We start from the raw sequence: 18,829 nt of genomic DNA, 5'->3' as shown, positions 1-18,829 counted from the left end.
ATTACCCACAGCATTTTTCCGTCCTCTGATTGGTTGGTCAGAGTAAAATATTAAGTTCCGCTGACAAAACTCTGCGCAAATAATGTAATAATTCACCTCTCTGGTGATTATCATGTATTTTATTCAATCTATTTTTGCTTCTGCATTGCTCCACCTTCTATTGTTGTTACATTTTCGCATATTGATGTTTTCCGTAATAATGACTTAATATTAGAATGTGAATACAATTGCGTGAATCCCCACTGCATGTCCCACCACTGATTCTAATTTGTCTTCATGGTTTCCATCCTTCATTCTATCATCGTTCAGTAATCATACAATTTTTAGTTATGTTGTTTAATTGAAAATAATCTAATTAAAATATCTGTCCCCGGTTGTCATTACCAGTACCTAATCTAGATATCAGAGTACAAACTGTTGAAAGTACTGCAGTGAATTCCCAGCAGCAGCACTCAGTGCACGACCCTCCTTTAGTTCCATTTCCAAGGCCCTGCATTAATCTTTTGTAATAACACTTGAAGCCATTCGCTTGTCCGTGAGCTCTGGAATTGTGTTTATCTTTTCAAACGCTTTGAGACGTCATTCAGTGACAGCCATTCACTGCAACTACCCCGGCACAATACAGCCCCACTACAAATCACAGCCTCTTAATGACCCCATTCTTTTGATGCGGAATTTCAACCACTGGTAATTCCAGGCAAAGCTTTCGGCACATTTGATTAGAAGATTAGGGGGAACCCCCCCCCCCCACAAAATTGGCAGTAGGATAAAAAAATAAGAAATGCGGCTTCACGAGGTGTTTATAGATTTCAATTGTGCCAACTAACAGAGGGCAGGGTGTGTGGTCGAGGTCCTCAAGTGCCACTTGGCGATCTTTGGAAAGATTGGATCTGTGTGGATCAGCAAGAATAAAAAGGACCGCATTGCAAATGAAGAATATTGATTTTATAATGACTCACAAGATGAACTCATGGAATAGGAATTAAAAAATAAAAGCAACTAAGACTAGAAATTTGGATGATTCAAGCACCATGTCAAGAAATAAGAACACTCTATTCAAATCAAAACTTTTTAAATAGAGAAATAAGGGAAGAATTTGACTTCTGAGAAGAATTTTCAAATTTGATTAACTGATGTGTCAGTGAAACTGGTGAGTGTAATGAGTTTGACCTTTTGAAATGAACTACTGAAATAAATAAAACTTCATCCATCCATTATTTGAACTGCTTATCCTAAGCCTGACAGCTTTCACTTTGCCACAGTCAGCCTATTCTGCACTGCCTTGTATGATGTCCCTAATTTTTTGAGTGTCTGCCTGCAGAGATTCGTTGTTTGGCTCAATCCTTAAAGCAGTTTGGTACTCTTGTAGTCCTGTGGGAAGGAAAGTTAAACAAGTTAATCAACAAATATTTGGTAAAAAAATATGCTATGATGTGTGTGTTTGCTTTGGATATCAGCTTTCTACAGTTAAAGTAATTTAGAAAGATTCATGCCGACACAGAACTACGCTGACATTACTAGGAGTTTCATTTGGACATAAAAAGAGCTTTGCTGCCATCTATTGGCAATTGTAAAATTTTTGGGGTGGTGTGGCATCATTTTCACTATTTGCTGCATGAGTGGTTCCTAGCCTCCACAAATTTAGCCTACTGTGTAACCACAAGTCAATAGAAAATTGCAAGTTTCAAATGACTGTCAATGTGACGCTGAGCATCGTTTTCGGTCGTGAGTTCAAAGTTGGAGGTTGATCTCGTCAAAACTTTCTAGTATCTATGACACAATGATTCCCCTATTACACATAGAAAATAGATTTAGTAGTCAGTAGAGAGTTCGGATTAAATTGTGTTTAAAAAAATATAACGTTTATGGTAAGGTGCCGTGTCAGGTACAGAAATAGTCCAGTTTGAACGTATCATGCAAGAGTACTTTACTTCCTTCCTAAAGTGTGATGAGAAGAGCTGCTGTTAAGTGAGTGGCTTGTTAATCTGAGTGCTTTGATATACGACTCTGCTTAGTCAGACCGAGTGTGGTGCATTTCCGACCTTCCGCATAGAGCTGCAGCTGGCAGAAAGCAGAGCCTCGACGCACGTGAGCTCTCGCTCGGGCAGCCGCATTGGCACAAACGGCTGGAGTCAGCAGTTCAAGAGCCTGCAGAGAAAGATTCATTTCACTCTTAACCACCACCTTAATGTATTTTGAAATTCAGCATTACCGTAATACTTGGATTGGATATACATTTCAGCCTGTACTGCAGACTATAATAACAACAACTATGACATCATCAGCTTAATTTTTGTTGTTATTTTAGGTGTGTAATTATCTCAGCGCAATACTACTTGCAATGATGACTTCAGAGTGACCGTGCAGATTTTTTATATAAAATGATTGATGTTTCAGATGCATAAATCTGTCTGCAAAAGTCTGGCTGTCAGTATTCACTTTGTGCCTCGTGTTGATGTCCCTCCACCTTGCTTCACAGGATGTGTCACTCATCAAAGCCTCTGCTGGAGGATCTTATTTTCCTTTCAAATGAAAAGTGGCTGGATGAACTATCTCAATCCAACATGTGTTCAAATCTACAGAAGCCACCCAGCAAGGGTCTGGTAGGTGGGTAAGTTACCCCCGATAATGCTAGTTTGGTGTCTATTTGTTACTTGTCAACTTCCTAAAATGACACATTCTGACCTGAGAGGAGTCCTCAATGGCTTTATGAAAGTTGCGTAACTTGAGATGACATGCAGCTCGATTTGAATACAAAGCTGGGATCTTCCTGTTGAGTCTAATAGCCAGGTTGTAGGCATTTAAAGCACTCAAGTAGTTTCCAGCTGCAAAACATTTGCTTGGAGAAAGAAATGATTTATTTAGTCGTCACATGTCAGGATCTAGTTAACGGTGGTGATGAGAGAAAACTTCACATACTTGCCTTTCTCCTTCAACCAGTCGGGATTCCTCTCCTCCTCTCTTAAGTCTTCCAGCTCTTCTATATCTGCATTGATGACACGCCTGGCCTCTGCTTGCTTTTTCAGCCACTGCCGTTGTTTGGCCGAGAGACGCAGTTGTCGGGTGCAATTCCAAATTCTTTATTGAGACTTTCTTTGCACGAAGGACGAAAATGTTACCTCTTCTTCCTCCTCAACTCGTGACTCTCTGAGAGCCGTGGGGAAAACTCGAGGAGTGAATGAGACCTGAATGTTTCCTGAAACTCTTGGAGCAGGAAGATCCACTTGCTTTTTCTTTCTCTCAGCTTCACGGACATCTCTTTTATCTAAATGCAAGGATGCAAATCGGAACTATAGTAAACTTCAGTGCTCAATATAAAGTAAATAATCACGTGAAACAAACAAACAAAATAAAAACTGAAACTAAATAAAAAGCACAGATGAAAATAATTTAAATAACATACTTTTCAAAACTGTACAGTAGACATTATTTAGCAATAGCACTGTATAATAGCAAATAAGATACTTGGCATGGCACCTGGACATTACTCACCAAATATGACCTTTCTCTCATCCGATCCTCCGTTTTCACGAGTGTGTTTTACACTTTTTGCTTTGTTTAAATGGTTGCTCCGACTTTGCAGTTTGAGTCGAGCTTCTTCGTCAGCTTTTTTCTTCTCCTTCAGCTGCCATGCCTCCAGTTCAGCTGTGGTTCTCTCTCGTTCAGCATCCTTCATTTTCTGGATCCTGTCTTTTTCTTCACTTTCAATCTATAAACAGATAACAATGTGATTAGATAGGAATGCAAATGCTTAAACCAGTTCAACCTTTATTTGAGTTAAGTCAGTTATTTAATAGCAGTCATCTTGTTTAAAGAAGGTAAATAGTAGGTCAGATAGGACGGAGAAAAAAATAATAAAGCCGTGATAATTAAGTTGTTTCGCAATAGCTATTTAGGCTCTGCCGTGAGGGTAGTGTGAAATTGAGATGGGTGGCGCATGGGCAAGGCGTAAAGAAAGATTGGTGAGATCTGGATGAAGGCGCATACGTTCCCCTGCTATTCATGATGCATAGGGATAGAGCAGAAAAGCTAATCAATAGAATGAATAGCAAAACTTTGCAAGTCATTGATGCTGCAACCCAGTTGTGTAAAGATGCCACAAGATGGCGCACAGAACTAGTTTGATCCAATTCCGTCAGGTTACTTCGACATTAGTACTGTGCCTCATCCTACTTCAACGTGGCACCGAAATATTACTACTGTTTCTGTGACATGAGCACAAAAACAGCAAATATGTGAGTTTTGCAATTTGTTGCCACTGGATGCCCACTGGGCATTCGTGTTTCTTACATTCATCATTGTTTTCACAGTATATCTCTTCTCATTCTGCCTTTTCTCTGATCTGTTTTTGGCCTGGGCAGCAAGCTTTTCCTGCATATTTGACAGTGCTCGCTCACGGATTTCCTTTTTTTTCTCTTTATCATCTGAAAGAGAGCAGATGAAATATATCATCACATAAATGAGTTGGTTTTCAAGTCATCCCCATATAGGAGGATGTGCAATAACATTTTGACTGCTGCTATTTATTTTGTATATTGTATCATGAAACTTATTATAACCTAATAGCAGAGCGGTTTAATAAATCCCTCCTGTTAGTTTGTGCGATTTATGCGCAATGTACATGTATATTAAATATGTTGATGAGGAAGCTTAAAGTGTCATTTATGCAGTTTCTATTTTTCCTTTGCTAGAGAAATACAAACATGTATTGAGTATTTTTTCCGATTACGGAATTTAAAAAGTATTTCTATCTTATCCATCTATTATTTTGCGTTAAAAAATAAACGAGTCCAAATAAATCCTTAATGTACATGCTATTTTAAATAATTTAATAAGTAGCCTCAAAGTCTTATTTATACTGCCTTTATATTTTTTTGTTTGTTTGTTGGGAATAGAAACAGTCATTCTAGTAAATGTTGACTTACAGTTGATGCTGTAGTAACAATTCTGGATGGCAATTAACAGTATGAATATATTGAGGGGTTTATGGGTGGTCAACAAAACTGACGATACAATTTCCAACAAACTCCATAAATTGAGTGGAACAAATGTTAGTCATTTCCAGTGGATAATGTGCCTGAATGGCCTCAGAGCTTTCTCGGTGGGACTCCTGGCTGGCTCAATGCTGACTTTTTTTTTGCAACGAAGGACACACCCATTTATATAATGTAGGTACTACCTTAGAATAAAACTCAAAATCAAGCCAATCTTACATGTGCTTATTGATAGGTGCTCCCACAGTTTGTTGGTCCTCTTTGACAAATTGATGATTGCGACACCATTTCCAATCTTTGCTGAGCTTTGGTCATCATCAACAAGCTCCGAAGGGAACACTTCCAACAGAAATGGTGGGAAATGAACCTATTGAAAATAAAATCACAAATCTGTGGATTTTCTCACCAGCTTAACAATTGATTTTATTCTGTCTTGAACAGGTTTATGTTAGCTCACCTTCAGGTACTCGTCGGACGACATAATGTCTACCTTCTTGGCCCCTTTCAGAGGCACGCTGATGAAAACCATGGACTCTGTCTGCGTCCATGAGTGGTCTGTTACGAGGAGGGGCATCTAGTTCGTGGGCCTACACGGATTTGTGGATGTTTCTGGTTATGTATCTGCAGTTACTGTCGAATTAAACGCGCTTAATTTATGATTCGATACAACTTTATTGCCAGCGAGAAACAAAAGGCTAACGGAGATGTTGTTGATGTTGATGATTGTTACTATGGAAACCATGGAGTTAACGTTGCATTCAAGTCTATCGGAAACATGAGTGTCGAACAAATGCACTCTAATGAGGATTTTGTATTGATCATTCTCACGAGAACTGGATGGCATCAGTTATCTGCAGAATACGTGTTTTGTTAAGCCATATTTTGCTGTTCGAAAATGTAAATACCTAGCACAATTTAGTGAATAACATTCGCAGAGTAAAACTTTATCGTCACATTGCTGATGTCATAAATACAATATGACGGATTGAGGAACGCCAGTACGTATCACGTGTGGAAATGTTATTCCTAAAATGCATCCATCCATCCATCCATCCATCCATCCATCCATCCATCCATCCATCCATCCATCCATCCATCCATCCATCCATCCATCCATCCATCCATCCATCCATCCATCCATCCATCCATCCATCCATCCATCCATCCAACTTCTCTATACACGCCAAAACGTTTACGAGAGATTTGCGCCACCTTGTGGCTACATTCTCGGTCACGTGATGCATGGTTATTTTATGACAGAGTTCCTGGAGTTTTAAATGATTTTTTACTGAAGTAGCTTTATTGACTATTCAGCCACTTAAAGCTCATAAAATATGATTGAACAATCTTACATAATAAACCTTTCCTTCCATTTTAAATGATCTTGACTACTATTTTCTGTTAGCCATTCTGAAGAGGCCAGTTGTCATTTTATGTCACACTCCAAGGTTAAGTCAAGTTTATTTGTTTAGCCCTAAATCACAATCAGTCTCAAAGGGCTTCACATAAACAGAAATTGACAATTATTCTCAAAGGTTAGGTTGTGCATTAAAACATTTCCCATAAATGCTCACAACCTTGTCGCAGGTGTAATCTGATGGAGATACCAAGTCTTAACAATCGCTTATCTCTTGAACTGTCGTGACCGGTCGGTGACTCATCAGTTGTTCAGATAATGCTGATCCTTTATGCTTTTGTCCAGTTCATTCTGTCATAAGCCAGATTCCATAATGTATCAGTTGCTATACAGTTGTCGTTTCCCTTACTACATGCTTTGTTCCGTTATGTCAATCTTTATTCTGTCAAACAAGCCTGATGTCTTGCGGTATGTAAGCCCGGGTTACTCTGTGAGAAGTTGTCAGTGTGTCAAGCTATCTATCTTCCAGGTAGAACCTCAAATTTTCTTGAGTAGCCATCCCTGCTTTCTGGGGACACTTGATAAAAACGTGTACTTTTCAATTTTTGTATCATGTCTCTTTCTGGGACCCTATCTTGCTCCACACGTGACATGAACATCACCATTGTACGATATAAAGTAAATAATTTACTACTACTTGGTTGTATCTTTATTGTCAGAATGGAACAAAATATCTATGCTGACTGTGCTTTACTGCATGCAAGATTTTATACAAATGATAATATCAACACGATGGTGCCGTGACTTTCCCTGCAGTTTTATTGATGAGGGAACAATTCAATCACGGGAGACATGTGATAGCGTGTGTATCCGGTAATTTGTGTATATCTCTGGCATTGATAAGCATTCAGGTAGAATATTAAACATTTCAAAATGTATCATCAGCACTTAATTTAAAAGTGCAATTCTCTCATGTTGAGAAAGAGGAGATAGTATCACAAGTGCATGCCTGTTTTCTGTTATTTGTAGAACATTTTAATGAAGAGAGCACAATTCAATGACACAACAAAAAATAATTTAAAGCAAATATTACTAAAAGTATATACGGATAAAATGCCAGCAAAAATCTTTATGAAATTTGAATGAGAACATCTTAGTTATCTTTGATACTAGCATAAAAATACTAATATTGTCCACAGAGGTTATCAGAAACATAATTGAAAAACGATATATGTATGGATAGGTATGATGCCAATAAACATTTTGAGTGCTTGAAAATAAAAAAAATATTCAGAAATGACTCAGTGATCACACTCCAGAAGCAGTGCCCAACATGGGACAAATGTTGCGGGGGTTTTTTTCTTCTCAAAAACTGTCAGCAAAACAGGTTTTAAAACAAATAATTTTGTTGCTGTGACTTAATGACGCGTTCAATGGTTTAAGTAAATACCACTCCCGTTTTTTAAGTGTAGCAAGAAAAAGTCTTCACAACTGTTATATTATTTTATAACATCTCAAAAGACACATCTTTGTATGTTATAACATTTTTATTTCAAGGTAATCTGACTTTATTTCTCAATATTGGTAAGTGACAATATCAAATTTAATATACCTGACTGAAAGAAGTTAGTATTTGTTATAGAAGTTATTGCATATTGTTAGTATTTGTTATAGTAACGATGTCCCTGTTAATGCATCACCTGCTCGGCTGCTACAGCAAAAAGGGAGGAGGAATACTTTGCAGGGCCACGTATAAAAGCTGACCTTTTCTCTGTTGCATGCTCCGTTTCTGAGTGGGGTTCAACTTCAGGCAGAGAAATGGGGAAAGGGTTCTTTATCAGTAAAGGCGTCGGGGTAGTTTCTATTATTCTTGGAGCTGGGGCTGTAGCCACTATAATAGCATTGAGTGTTGTTTATTCCCAGGAAAAGGCAAAAAATGAGGGTCATGTCTCCCCAACAGCTGGAGCAACGACAATTGCCACCACCACCACAACTGCACCGTCCAACAATGCTTGGGATAAATATCGACTGCCCAAGAGCCTGGTACCAGAACATTATCACGTCACACTGTGGCCTCGGCTAACTCCAGATCCAAAGACTGGACTCTACATTTTTACAGGTAAAGTGGTTTCATTTTTAGACCAGTCTAGTATCACCAAAAAACTGTTCAGTGTTGTTACTCTCATGATCAAAATAAGACCAACACAAAGTGATTGAATTTGATCAATTATTATATGTCTTTTATTTGATAATGAAGGGTATTTATTTAAAATAAAATCCCTATTTTTATTTTTTATTTTAAGAATTTGTTTGACAAAAACGTCTCTAATTTCCCAATATAACCTTGTCCAATTTCCCTAATATGAAGTTGATAAGTTGATTAGAATCACTCGCCTATAAGATCTTGCAAATACACATTTTCAAAAGATCAAAAAGGGCAATGATGTATATATATATAGTTGTCTTGTTTGCTTATTACTCTCTATTTATAAAAAATGTGGAGGCCCCAATATAAATTATAACTCATCACCACTTTCACAAAAGCATTGCCTGCTTGTACTTTGTCATAGAAACTTCTGGTTTAGAAAAAGACAATTTGACACACTATCTGTTATATTACATGTGTTTTTATATATTTGTATATATTATTATCATCATATCACACTCAATGTCATTCTAGGTGAATCCAGTGTCGAGTTTGTGTGTGCTGAGGAGACAAATCTGATTCTAATCCACTCCAATAAACTGAACTACAGCAAGCATGACAATAACCAATTTGCAATGCTCAATGCTTTGGAGAGTGAAATCAAAGCTCCCTCAATAGTCTCCTCCTGGGTCAAAACAGAAACTCAGTATCTGGTCATAACACTGGACAATAAACTGATGAAGGACCATCGGTACATTCTTTACACAAATTTTACTGGAGAGCTGGCTGATGACCTTGGAGGCTTCTACAGAAGTGAATACAAGGAAAATGGACTGACAAAGTATGTGGACTTGTTTCTATTTATGTTTGTAAAATATAGTGGAAAAAATGGATATCCCTTTGTTAAGCGTTCACGTGTGCAAGACAATCATTTGCTCATCTGTTTTCTTATCAGTGTGATTCTTTATTGCTCTTAACACGTTTGGTCTATTTGGGATTAACTAGCAAGGGATTAATTCCCACCTATTACTCTTGTCACAAGAAAATCAGAAATGAGATGGGCCCAACTCGTGGCTCTTGTTGCAACCCTCAACAGAGTAAATGTTATGGAAAATGGATATTGTTGCTTTCTAATAGACTTGTTTCGAACACTTTTAGTGTACTGAAGTTGAAGTAAAAACTTTAAGTAAATAAATCAAATTTATTAAACATTGATGATGACTGGACGACTGTGACACCGCTGGTCAGGGTGAATGTTACATTCTCAAATTGTCCCAAGTAGCAGGTCTTTCCAATTTTTGACTAAAAGCGGGTTATTTTTGACCCAGTAGTTTCAAGAGTGTAACCTCCAGTTGGAGGGCTAGTCAGTAGTTGTTTATGCCATATGGCATTTTCAAGTCTGCAATCAAAATGGGCAGGTTGCATCAGTAAAAATCTGCGCCAAACGTATTGAGAGACCACTGACCACTGTAAATTGTTAGAAAATATTGGAAGTAAAATTTATATTTGCAATCCTCAACCCAATGTGCTGTGTATAAATGACCCACAATTGGCTCAATCCCTTTTGAACCAAGTGATGCATTATCTATTTTAATTATTGTCATTTCTATTTTTTAAGTTTGGGTAATCACCCTTAAAACTGCTGGGTCAAAAATGTGACTGATCCCTTTAACTTGGGTCAATTCAACCCCGCTTTGTGTTGCTTCATACCTGAATTACTGTTCAATTGTTTTATGAGTATTTTATGAATCGTTTTATGAGTATTTTATGCAGTGATTGCATTTGTTACTGTTTAGGATTGTTGCAACAACTCAGATGCAGCCAACAGATGCCAGGAAGGCCTTCCCTTGTTTTGATGAGCCGGCTATGAAAGCCGTTTTTGACATCACTCTGATACATGACAAAGGAACTGTGGCACTCTCAAATGGCGAACCAAAAGGTTTCATCCAGATGATTGTTATATTTATTTCTTATTTTGATGTTCATTTGTTATAATCCATCATATTCCATTCTGCAGAAACAAGCAATATTGTCATTGGTGAAAAGACTCTACAGAAAACAGTGTTTGAACCAACTCTGAAAATGTCCACCTATCTTTTGGCATTTATTGTCAGTGACTTTGGCAATATCTCCAACATCATTGATGATGTCACGGTAATGTAACAGTTGTGTTACTATCTATATGTTTATGGCTGAGTTTACTTAAGTATAATGTTCATAATTAATTTTTATAGCATGGAACAAAACCAAGTGTTCATAAGGAAATAGCCATGGAACCTCTTAAAACAGAATACAATAATCCATTCTAGGATATTTTTTTTTTTTTACCTTCATTGGGAAACAGAGAGAAAACACATAAAGGGTAATAATCTGTTTTTAAGGGTCAAAAAGTTGATAATTAACATCTATAAAAGTAATCGTTCCGCATTCTTAAGTGAACAAACCCATGAGACAACATTAACATTAAAAATAGTGCATAGTCAGTGCTGACTCTTATCTGTCTTTTGTAATACCAATTTAAAGAAAACGTCGAACTCTTGCACAGAATGAATTCTTTATCAGATGAGTGATAACGATCTGTCGTCTCATGTGACACGCACTCTCCCATTCCACTGGTAAAAGGTTAGAAAGGCAGAATGTTCTCAGTAGTTAGCATTATTACAGTTGTGATTGAGACTACCACAAGTTAGTTAGCCACGAGCATGACAGAGATCCAGTAAAACTTCAAATAAGAAACTGTACACTACCCTCTTAGACAAATTTTCATATCATTATTCGCATTTAAAGAAAACAGATGCGCTCTAAATCATCTTCATTTGAGGAAATCAATTTTTCACTTAATGAGTTGTGTTTTATTTACGCATTAACTTCTGTTGTGTTTTGTTGATTTAGATCCGGATCTTTGCCCGCAAATCTGCTATTGATGCTGGCCAAGGAGCGTATGCTCTTAAAAAAACTGGACCAATTCTCAAGTTTTTTGAGAACTATTACAATTCCACGTACCCCCTGCCCAAGTCAGGTATGTCAAATGCTTCTACTTTAAATGGAATTTTCCTCTTGGGGCTCATGATGTTACTGCTTTGTATTTATGCAAAGGTGAGGGTCAATTGGAGCAGTTATAACAAACATTTGTGATCAGAATGAGCTTCAAAATAATGAAAATTAAATCATATATTATAAAATAAGTCTGCATTTATGTCAATTCACCAACAAGGCCAGTGTGGTTTTGATAACATTATCGATAAGTTTTCATAAACTGCTTTGTTGCACTCTCGTCTCATTTATCATAGTAGGTGAGAGATGCCGGACTTTTATTAGCTCACAGTAAATAATTTTATTTCTTTGTGGTTGTCTTTCATGTCTTGTTTGGGAAGTGCATTGTACCTGGTCATAAATGATCAATGTTTAACTGAAAATGTTTTCTTTTACAAATATGCAGTTGTTTACTCTTACTGAATACAGATCAGATAGCCCTGCCAGACTTTAATGCTGGAGCCATGGAGAACTGGGGTCTAATCACCTACAGAGAGACAGCTCTCCTCTACGATGAAGACTTCTCCTCCAACGGCAACAAGGAGAGGATCGCTTCCATCATCAGTCATGAACTGGCTCATATGGTTAGTTCAGATAATGGTTAACAGCACATCCTTTTCTGTAAGGTCGGAAAAGCCCAGAGTGTGGGAGATTCAAATGTGAGAAGTTAGGCGAAGCCAATCATAAATAAAACGAAGAACATTCTGTAATTAGGAGAGGAAATCTAATTCGTGCTACATATAGTGTGTAAGGTGACATCTTATCAGGTTTGCTTCAATTTGTTTGTTCTCTTTAGTGGTTTGGGAATCTGGTCACCCTGAGGTGGTGGAATGACTTGTGGCTAAATGAAGGTTTTGCCTCATATGTTGAGTACCTTGGAGCAGATGAAGCTGAACCTCTGTGGAATGTGGTAAGGATTGCTTTCCAACTCTGTCTCTTGAATCTCACGTTAAATGATGATGATGATGATGATCAACCACTGTGATTATTTTTAATATTCCTTTCAACAGACAGATCTTATTGTGCTGAGTGATATGCACAGGGTGTTTGCCATTGATGCTTTGGCCTCCTCTCACCCTTTGTCCTCGAAAGAAGAAGATATCCAGAAGCCAGAACAAATCAGTGAGCTGTTTGATGCCATTTCATATAGCAAGGTAACCTTGTCCATCAGGCTTTTCACACATACATGTGAATTTTCAAAATCTCTATAACTGAAAAAAAAAAAACCTGCAATATTTTGGTAAGTAATCAGCAGTTACACCTTTTTCCTTCATTTGTAGGGAGCGTCTGTACTGAGGATGTTGTCAGATTTCCTGTCTGAACCTGTCTTCAAAGAGGGCCTCAGGGTAAGGAGTGCTTGCACCAATATTTACCGCATGAATTAAACAATATTCACATGATGCTTTGAATCATTTTCACTTTGATGGTTGGCTAATGTAAATTGCAGCGTATCATGCCAGCAAGCCGCTGCGCTTATATACATCATTTTATTACAGCTTGAATTTATTTAGGCAGGTGCAAATTAAAAATAAAGACAATTACGATGATATTACATTCACCTTTTATTAAACTTTACAGCTTGTACCAGCATTTCTAATGTTTATGTTTTTGCAGTATTTATCCACAGTTACCATTTTTCTTCATGTCCCTTTAGACCTACCTGGCTGAATTTGCATTTGGAAATGCGGTTTATACAGATCTGTGGAATCATCTGCAGAAGGCAAGTATTTTTTTTTTATGTCTCAAATACATGAATAGAAAAGCAATACATTTAGGAGTCTATATCTTCAAACAGTGGCACCCTCTCTTTTAACCGCTGTGTTGAAGTTTATGACTGTGCGTGCTGTCCACATTAAGAAATAATTGTCTCTTCCCCACCAGAGAAAAACTTACTCTAATTGTCTTTACTATTTCACATTCTTGGTTCAAATGAGAATAGTTGTTTTGCCAAGTTGATGCTCAATGGGTGTAGATTTGTGCGTCCCAAACTTTATGACAAGGCTATAATTTGTATTAGAAAAATTGATACTAAGGTTAATTTCACTTTCTGCCATGCAATGGGAGAAAATTGAATTGTTCTGCCTGTCATTGGACTGGCACACATAGATGAACAAAGATCCATCCTTGGCTGCTTCTGTTCCAATGGGTGCCAACAGCAGTGTGTGGTCACTGTGATGGGTCAAATGCAGCGGTCAAAGGTCGTGTAAATATGCAAGTCAATTGAACAATGAAGAAAACTGATATGTCTCTGCAGGCTGTTGACAGTGCTGGTCTTGGTGATCTTCCCCAAAGTGTTCATGACATCATGAACACATGGGTGCTGCAGATGGGCTTTCCCGTGATTACAATCAATGCAACAAATGGAGTTATTACACAGAAACATTTTCTCTTGGATCCCGACTCTGAAGTTACTGCACCGTCTCCTTACAAGTAATTATGTTCAGTTGTCATATTTTTGAAAATTAGACCATCCAAATACAGGCAAATTTCTTTGCAAAGCATTTTCATCTCCATTATTTGATCCTAGTCAAGAGATAATTGTAAAACTTCACATCCAAAAATCAATGAATAAACAAACCTACAAACTACTGGTGTAATTAACTGCAAAGGAAGGCATAAAATGATTTTTGTAGTGGTCCAACTAATTTATATCATCTGTCTTTTGCAGTTATCAATGGATTGTACCCATCAGGTGGATGAAGACTGGAGTCACCCAAGATCAATTATGGTTAACTAAAGAAACAGGTAAATAGCATAAGTAGTTTGAAGCAAATTTTCATCTGGGCAAGGTCAGCATTAGGCTTGAAAATGCTAAATTATACTAAGATGATCATATCATTATGTCGTCATAGCCCTTATAATTTCTCCTGCATTTGATTGCAACCACATATTATGAAACATCTACTAGTGGTAGGGTAAAAAAAAAAGTCGTAATAGATCTTCACATCCATTGTACAATTTAAAAATTTGAGTAAATTCATCAATACAAGAATATGTTGTTACCAAAATAGTAGACGCAAGGGAATGAGGGGAACTACTTCAAATGGCTGGGAAACGTTAAATGTTACATTTTCCTCTCCAGATACGAAAGCGTCAATGAAGTTATCAGGCTCTGAGTGGCTCCTGGCCAATCTCAATATGATGGGTTACTACAGAGTTAACTATGACCAAGGCAACTGGAACAAACTTCTGGATGTCCTGAAAACCACTCACAAAGTAAGACCATTTGTGCCATCACACTTCTCTGCACTTTTTTGATTCATTTTAGTCAAGTGATAACACTTGTTCTGTTGTCTCAAGACTATACCGGTGATCAACAGAGCTCAGTTAGTGGATGATGCTTTCAACTTGGCAAGGTAAACACTCACACTCACTCACTCACTCACTCACTCACTCACTCACTCACTCACTCACTCACTCACTCACTCACTCACTCACTCACTCACTCACTCACTCACTCACTCACTCACTCACTCACTCACTCACTCACTCACTCACTCACTCACTCACTCACTCACTCACTCACTCACTCACACTCACTCACTCACTCACTCACTCACTCACTCACTCACTCACTCACTCACTCACTCACTCACTCACTCACTCACTCACTCACTCACTCACTCACTCACTCACTCACTCACTCAGGGTTAAAAATTGGACCGACCCAGGAAGTTTGCTCAATTTGACAATATTAATGCTGATACACAGTATAAAAAAAAAACTCGACTGTAATGTTATAGTTATTTTCACAATACTTTAAACTCCACAAGGGCAAACATCATCCCCACTGTGCTGGCTCTTGAAACCACAAAGTATCTGGATCAGGAGAGGGAATACATGCCCTGGGAGTCGGCCCTGAACAACCTGGACTTCTTCTACCTCATGTTTGATCGTAGTGAGGTTTATGGTCCCATGCAGGTGGGGTTTCGCCCTTTCATAAGAAATACAACAAATACACTCCATTGATCCAATAACTAAAACATGACTTTTAATCAAATAATCCCTGGTTAGCTGCCTCTGAATAAATATTTTGGAAATAAACAGTGTGGAAAGAGTTTGGCAGGGCCAATGAAGACGTGTATAAAGTTTGATAATGAAGTCAATCACTGGCCCACAAACAAACACACCCTATGATTTCACATACTGGAATGTTCTTCTTAACAAAAAATAATGGTAACTATTCCCACAAACACTTTGGCAGCAGCTTCATTAAAGAAACCAGAGGTTGCAGAATGTGTTGTGTATACTGTATGCGGTGTGCTATATGCATATCTTAATATGATCTCTTCCATGTTCCTCAACTAATTCAAGCTCATTCTTCTTTGTTTCAGGATTATTTAAAGAAGCACGCCATCCAACTGTTTAACTACTTCAAGACCATGACTGAAAATTGGACAAAATTACCAGGTGGACACATGGACCAGTGAGTATAGATTGAAATACAGGTTTGGCAGACGTTGAGCCTTCAACACTTCCAATACCAATATATTCTTCAGCCCTTCTTCCTAATTTTGGATTACCTTTCAGGTACAATCAGGTGAATGCCATCAGTCTGGCCTGCAGGACGGGCCATCAAGAATGCCAAGACCTGACCAAAGCATGGTTCAAGCAGTGGATGGATGGGGAAAAAAACCCGTACGTAAATAGCAAGATGTGTCCATTTTGTATCTGATTTGCTATCACTGCTGTTTCTGATTTGACACTATCTCTATCCAGAATCGACCCCAACCTACGTTCCACTGTATACTGCAATGCCATCGCAGCAGGTGGTGCTAAAGAGTGGGACTTTGCTTGGTCGCAATTTCAAAGTGCTACCATTGCATCTGAAGCTGAAAAACTCCGTGCTGCTTTGGCTTGTACAAAGCAGCCTTGGCTGCTCAATAGGTACGTTCAGTCTAGACTACTATTCTACAGTCCAGCATGCTTTTACTCGAACAACGCGGATTTATTTGGTGGGGTCTCCTCAGGTACTTGGAGTCCACGCTGAATTCCACCTTGATCCGAAAGCAGGATGCCACCTCCACCATTGTCTACATTGCCAACAATGTGATTGGTCAATCTCTTGCTTGGGACTTTGTCAGGGCTCATTGGACATTCATTTTTACCCAGTGAGTATAAAGTCCAGCTTTTTAATTCCTCGTTTTGACAAATTATGTCTGCTCATCATTCGTGTTCACAACGTGACTGTTTCAAATTGCTGAAGTTAACTTTACGGCCCTGTGTAAAAGCTTGCCATTGTTGTGGCCACTAAATTATATGATATGTCAAGGAACTTATTTACCTGACATTCAACTAAACAAGCTTAAAGCAATTAAATGGTCTCCGCTCATGTCACATAAAAATAGAATGGCAGCTTTATAGCCTAGATCATTGTGACCCTGGTTGTAATCCAACCTCTGCTGTGCTGACTGTTGCTCTCTGGGCCAGTGCAGCTTGGTCAAGTTAAGAATCAACCCGATACTTTAAACTCACCTTTTGATCATTTGTTTGAAGGGTTCAATGTGTTTTTTCAGCATTACATTCATATTATGTTCAAGAACCTTGAACTTAATATGGCAAGTGTTTATTTTTCAAATCTTTGTATTTTATCAATAGGTTTCATTTACAATGCATGTTATTTTTGATTTTTTTTTCTTAGTATTATTCCTTGGTTTTACCGCCTCTTGAGTTGTGCCATGTCCATTCATTGAATTCAGTTACAGTATGTTAAAAATAACATTCCTACCAGAAATGCACAACTTAAAATCGTTGACCTCCAAACTTAAACTCCCCCCAGAAAAGATTAAAGACTGAAAGCACCAAATAGAGTTTCAAAAACGAATCATAGGGTTTCAAAGAGGCAATGGTACATGTATTTCTCTTTTTTATATATAGTTGACATTGCTGGTTGATTACTCAGACATGCTAAAAGATAAAAACTACACACTCACTTAGTCTGTTTTATTAAAAACAATATTACCATATTGTTAAGCATATTTTCTTTTTTTAATTATTTTTGTTATAGTTTTCTGATTAAATGATATTTAACATATGCCTGTCCAGACCAATTTCTTTGTACCATTACTGTTTTATTCAATTCTTGTCTTCCTTCACTTACAGATATGGAGGTGGATCTTTTTCCTTTTCCAACCTCATTAACGGAGTCACCAAAAGATTTTCCAGTGATTTTGAGCTTCAACAGGTTAGATTGTTTTTAGCTAATCTAACAGGTTGGAATAGTCATTTTACCAGCATCATTCCTTAGGGGACACATTTAGCCCCAACATGATTTCTTTCTGTCAATCCTGCAATTATGTAGACTAGTTTGGGTCACCACCAAACATGGTAAAACAACCTAATATTTAGATACCGTAATGATAATAATGAGATCTGTTACTGTCAAGCACATATTCACTTGCCGTCAGTGTTTGTGGCAAACAAGCACTTCTGTAAATTAAATTCTTATTCTGCTCAACATAACTTCACAAGTGTTAGCATAATTTCTAATAATAATGTCTGTTTTCTTTACCATTGTAGCTAAAGCAGTTCAAAGCAGATAACGCCGAGGTCGGTTTTGGCTCTGGGACCCTGGCAGTGGATCAGTCCATTGAGAGAACCATCGCCAACAAGAAGTGGATAGCAGACAACAAGGAAAGTGTCTTAGAGTGGTTCCAAGATGCAGTAAAACCCTAATGATGCCTTCACTTTCCATCAACTATAACATCTATTTTTAAACAAAGTATCTTTTGAAGCTGTTGGTACTTTCAGCTCGACAGAGTAGGCAGAACTATTGGGTATTTTCTGCCCTTGAAAATACAACAACCTCAATTTAAGATTTTTGTTGGACTCATAAGTGAGATTCCTATTGTAAATAAATAAATGATTTAATGTTTTCATTTACAAGGACAACTTTGCAAGTCAATTTGGTTATAATTATTCATAACAGGATCACTCTATTACATGATTTGAAAGAATAAAACTTAACTTAAAAACTATATACTGTACTTTCTGGAATGTTTTGTCAGTCAAACATAAAATGAGAAACAATTTTGAGAAATGTAATTCCATTATTTATTTCTATTGCATTTATCATATATACTGAAGCTTTGTTTTGTAAAATTTAATTCCATCAGCTTTCTCCAATAAATATGTCTCTATTTACTCATTTGGTCATTCATTTCCCCCTACGCTGAATACTACACAATTAATTTATGTCAAACAAACAAAAGAAACTATTTTGGTGTGTATTTGTGAGATATATGTAATTGGTTTTGTTATACAGAACTTCCAAGGTACTAAAATCAATACTCGCAGCAT

The 18,829-nt window shown here is 37.5% G+C and overlaps 2 protein-coding genes and 1 long non-coding RNA gene across 5 annotated transcripts; 2 read left to right on the top strand and 1 right to left on the bottom strand.

Annotated features, from left to right (window-relative positions):
• Positions 1-1,010: 1,010 nt before the first annotated feature.
• On the bottom strand, positions 1,011-5,704 carry dnaaf4 (dynein axonemal assembly factor 4). The gene is made up of 9 exons (XM_061283575.1): positions 5,452-5,704; positions 5,214-5,361; positions 4,291-4,424; positions 3,493-3,709; positions 3,120-3,265; positions 2,920-3,029; positions 2,686-2,839; positions 2,043-2,148; positions 1,011-1,371 (listed from the first exon to the last, which is right to left on the bottom strand). Exons 1-9 carry the CDS (start codon positions 5,566-5,568, stop codon positions 1,268-1,270), a joined length of 1,236 nt encoding a protein of 411 aa, XP_061139559.1. The 5' UTR covers positions 5,569-5,704; the 3' UTR covers positions 1,011-1,267.
• On the top strand, positions 2,426-7,012 carry LOC133157206 (uncharacterized). Its single transcript, XR_009714972.1, has 3 exons — positions 2,426-2,611; positions 5,230-5,348; positions 5,436-7,012. It is a non-coding gene; the product is annotated as an uncharacterized LOC133157206 (long non-coding RNA).
• Positions 7,013-7,808: 796 nt separating this feature from the next.
• On the top strand, positions 7,809-18,673 carry LOC133157557 (aminopeptidase N-like). 3 transcript variants are annotated; one of them, XM_061284185.1, is made up of 22 exons: positions 7,809-7,935; positions 8,312-8,470; positions 9,032-9,338; positions 10,294-10,436; positions 10,515-10,651; positions 11,390-11,516; positions 11,960-12,114; positions 12,327-12,440; positions 12,541-12,684; positions 12,811-12,876; positions 13,185-13,250; positions 13,785-13,960; positions 14,199-14,275; positions 14,613-14,746; positions 14,831-14,886; positions 15,304-15,451; positions 15,865-15,956; positions 16,061-16,168; positions 16,250-16,417; positions 16,501-16,641; positions 17,633-17,714; positions 18,050-18,673. In XM_061284185.1, exons 3-22 carry the CDS (start codon positions 9,133-9,135, stop codon positions 18,203-18,205), a joined length of 2,496 nt encoding a protein of 831 aa, XP_061140169.1. In that variant the 5' UTR covers positions 7,809-7,935; positions 8,312-8,470; positions 9,032-9,132; the 3' UTR covers positions 18,206-18,673. The 3 variants fall into 3 exon arrangements, with proteins under 3 accessions (XP_061140169.1, XP_061140167.1, XP_061140166.1); XM_061284183.1 differs by having other exon boundaries at positions 7,825-7,935; positions 8,275-8,470; XM_061284182.1 differs by lacking the exon at positions 7,809-7,935 and having other exon boundaries at positions 8,011-8,470.
• The last annotated feature ends 156 nt before the right edge of the window (positions 18,674-18,829 follow it).

This window comes from Syngnathus typhle, linkage group LG7 (genome assembly GCF_033458585.1).
Source record: "Syngnathus typhle isolate RoL2023-S1 ecotype Sweden linkage group LG7, RoL_Styp_1.0, whole genome shotgun sequence".
In the NCBI taxonomy this organism is placed as follows: Eukaryota; Metazoa; Chordata; class Actinopteri; order Syngnathiformes; family Syngnathidae; genus Syngnathus; species Syngnathus typhle.
The sequence above is the reverse complement of the archived record's forward strand: the minus strand, read 5'-3'. Positions and strand labels throughout refer to the sequence as shown.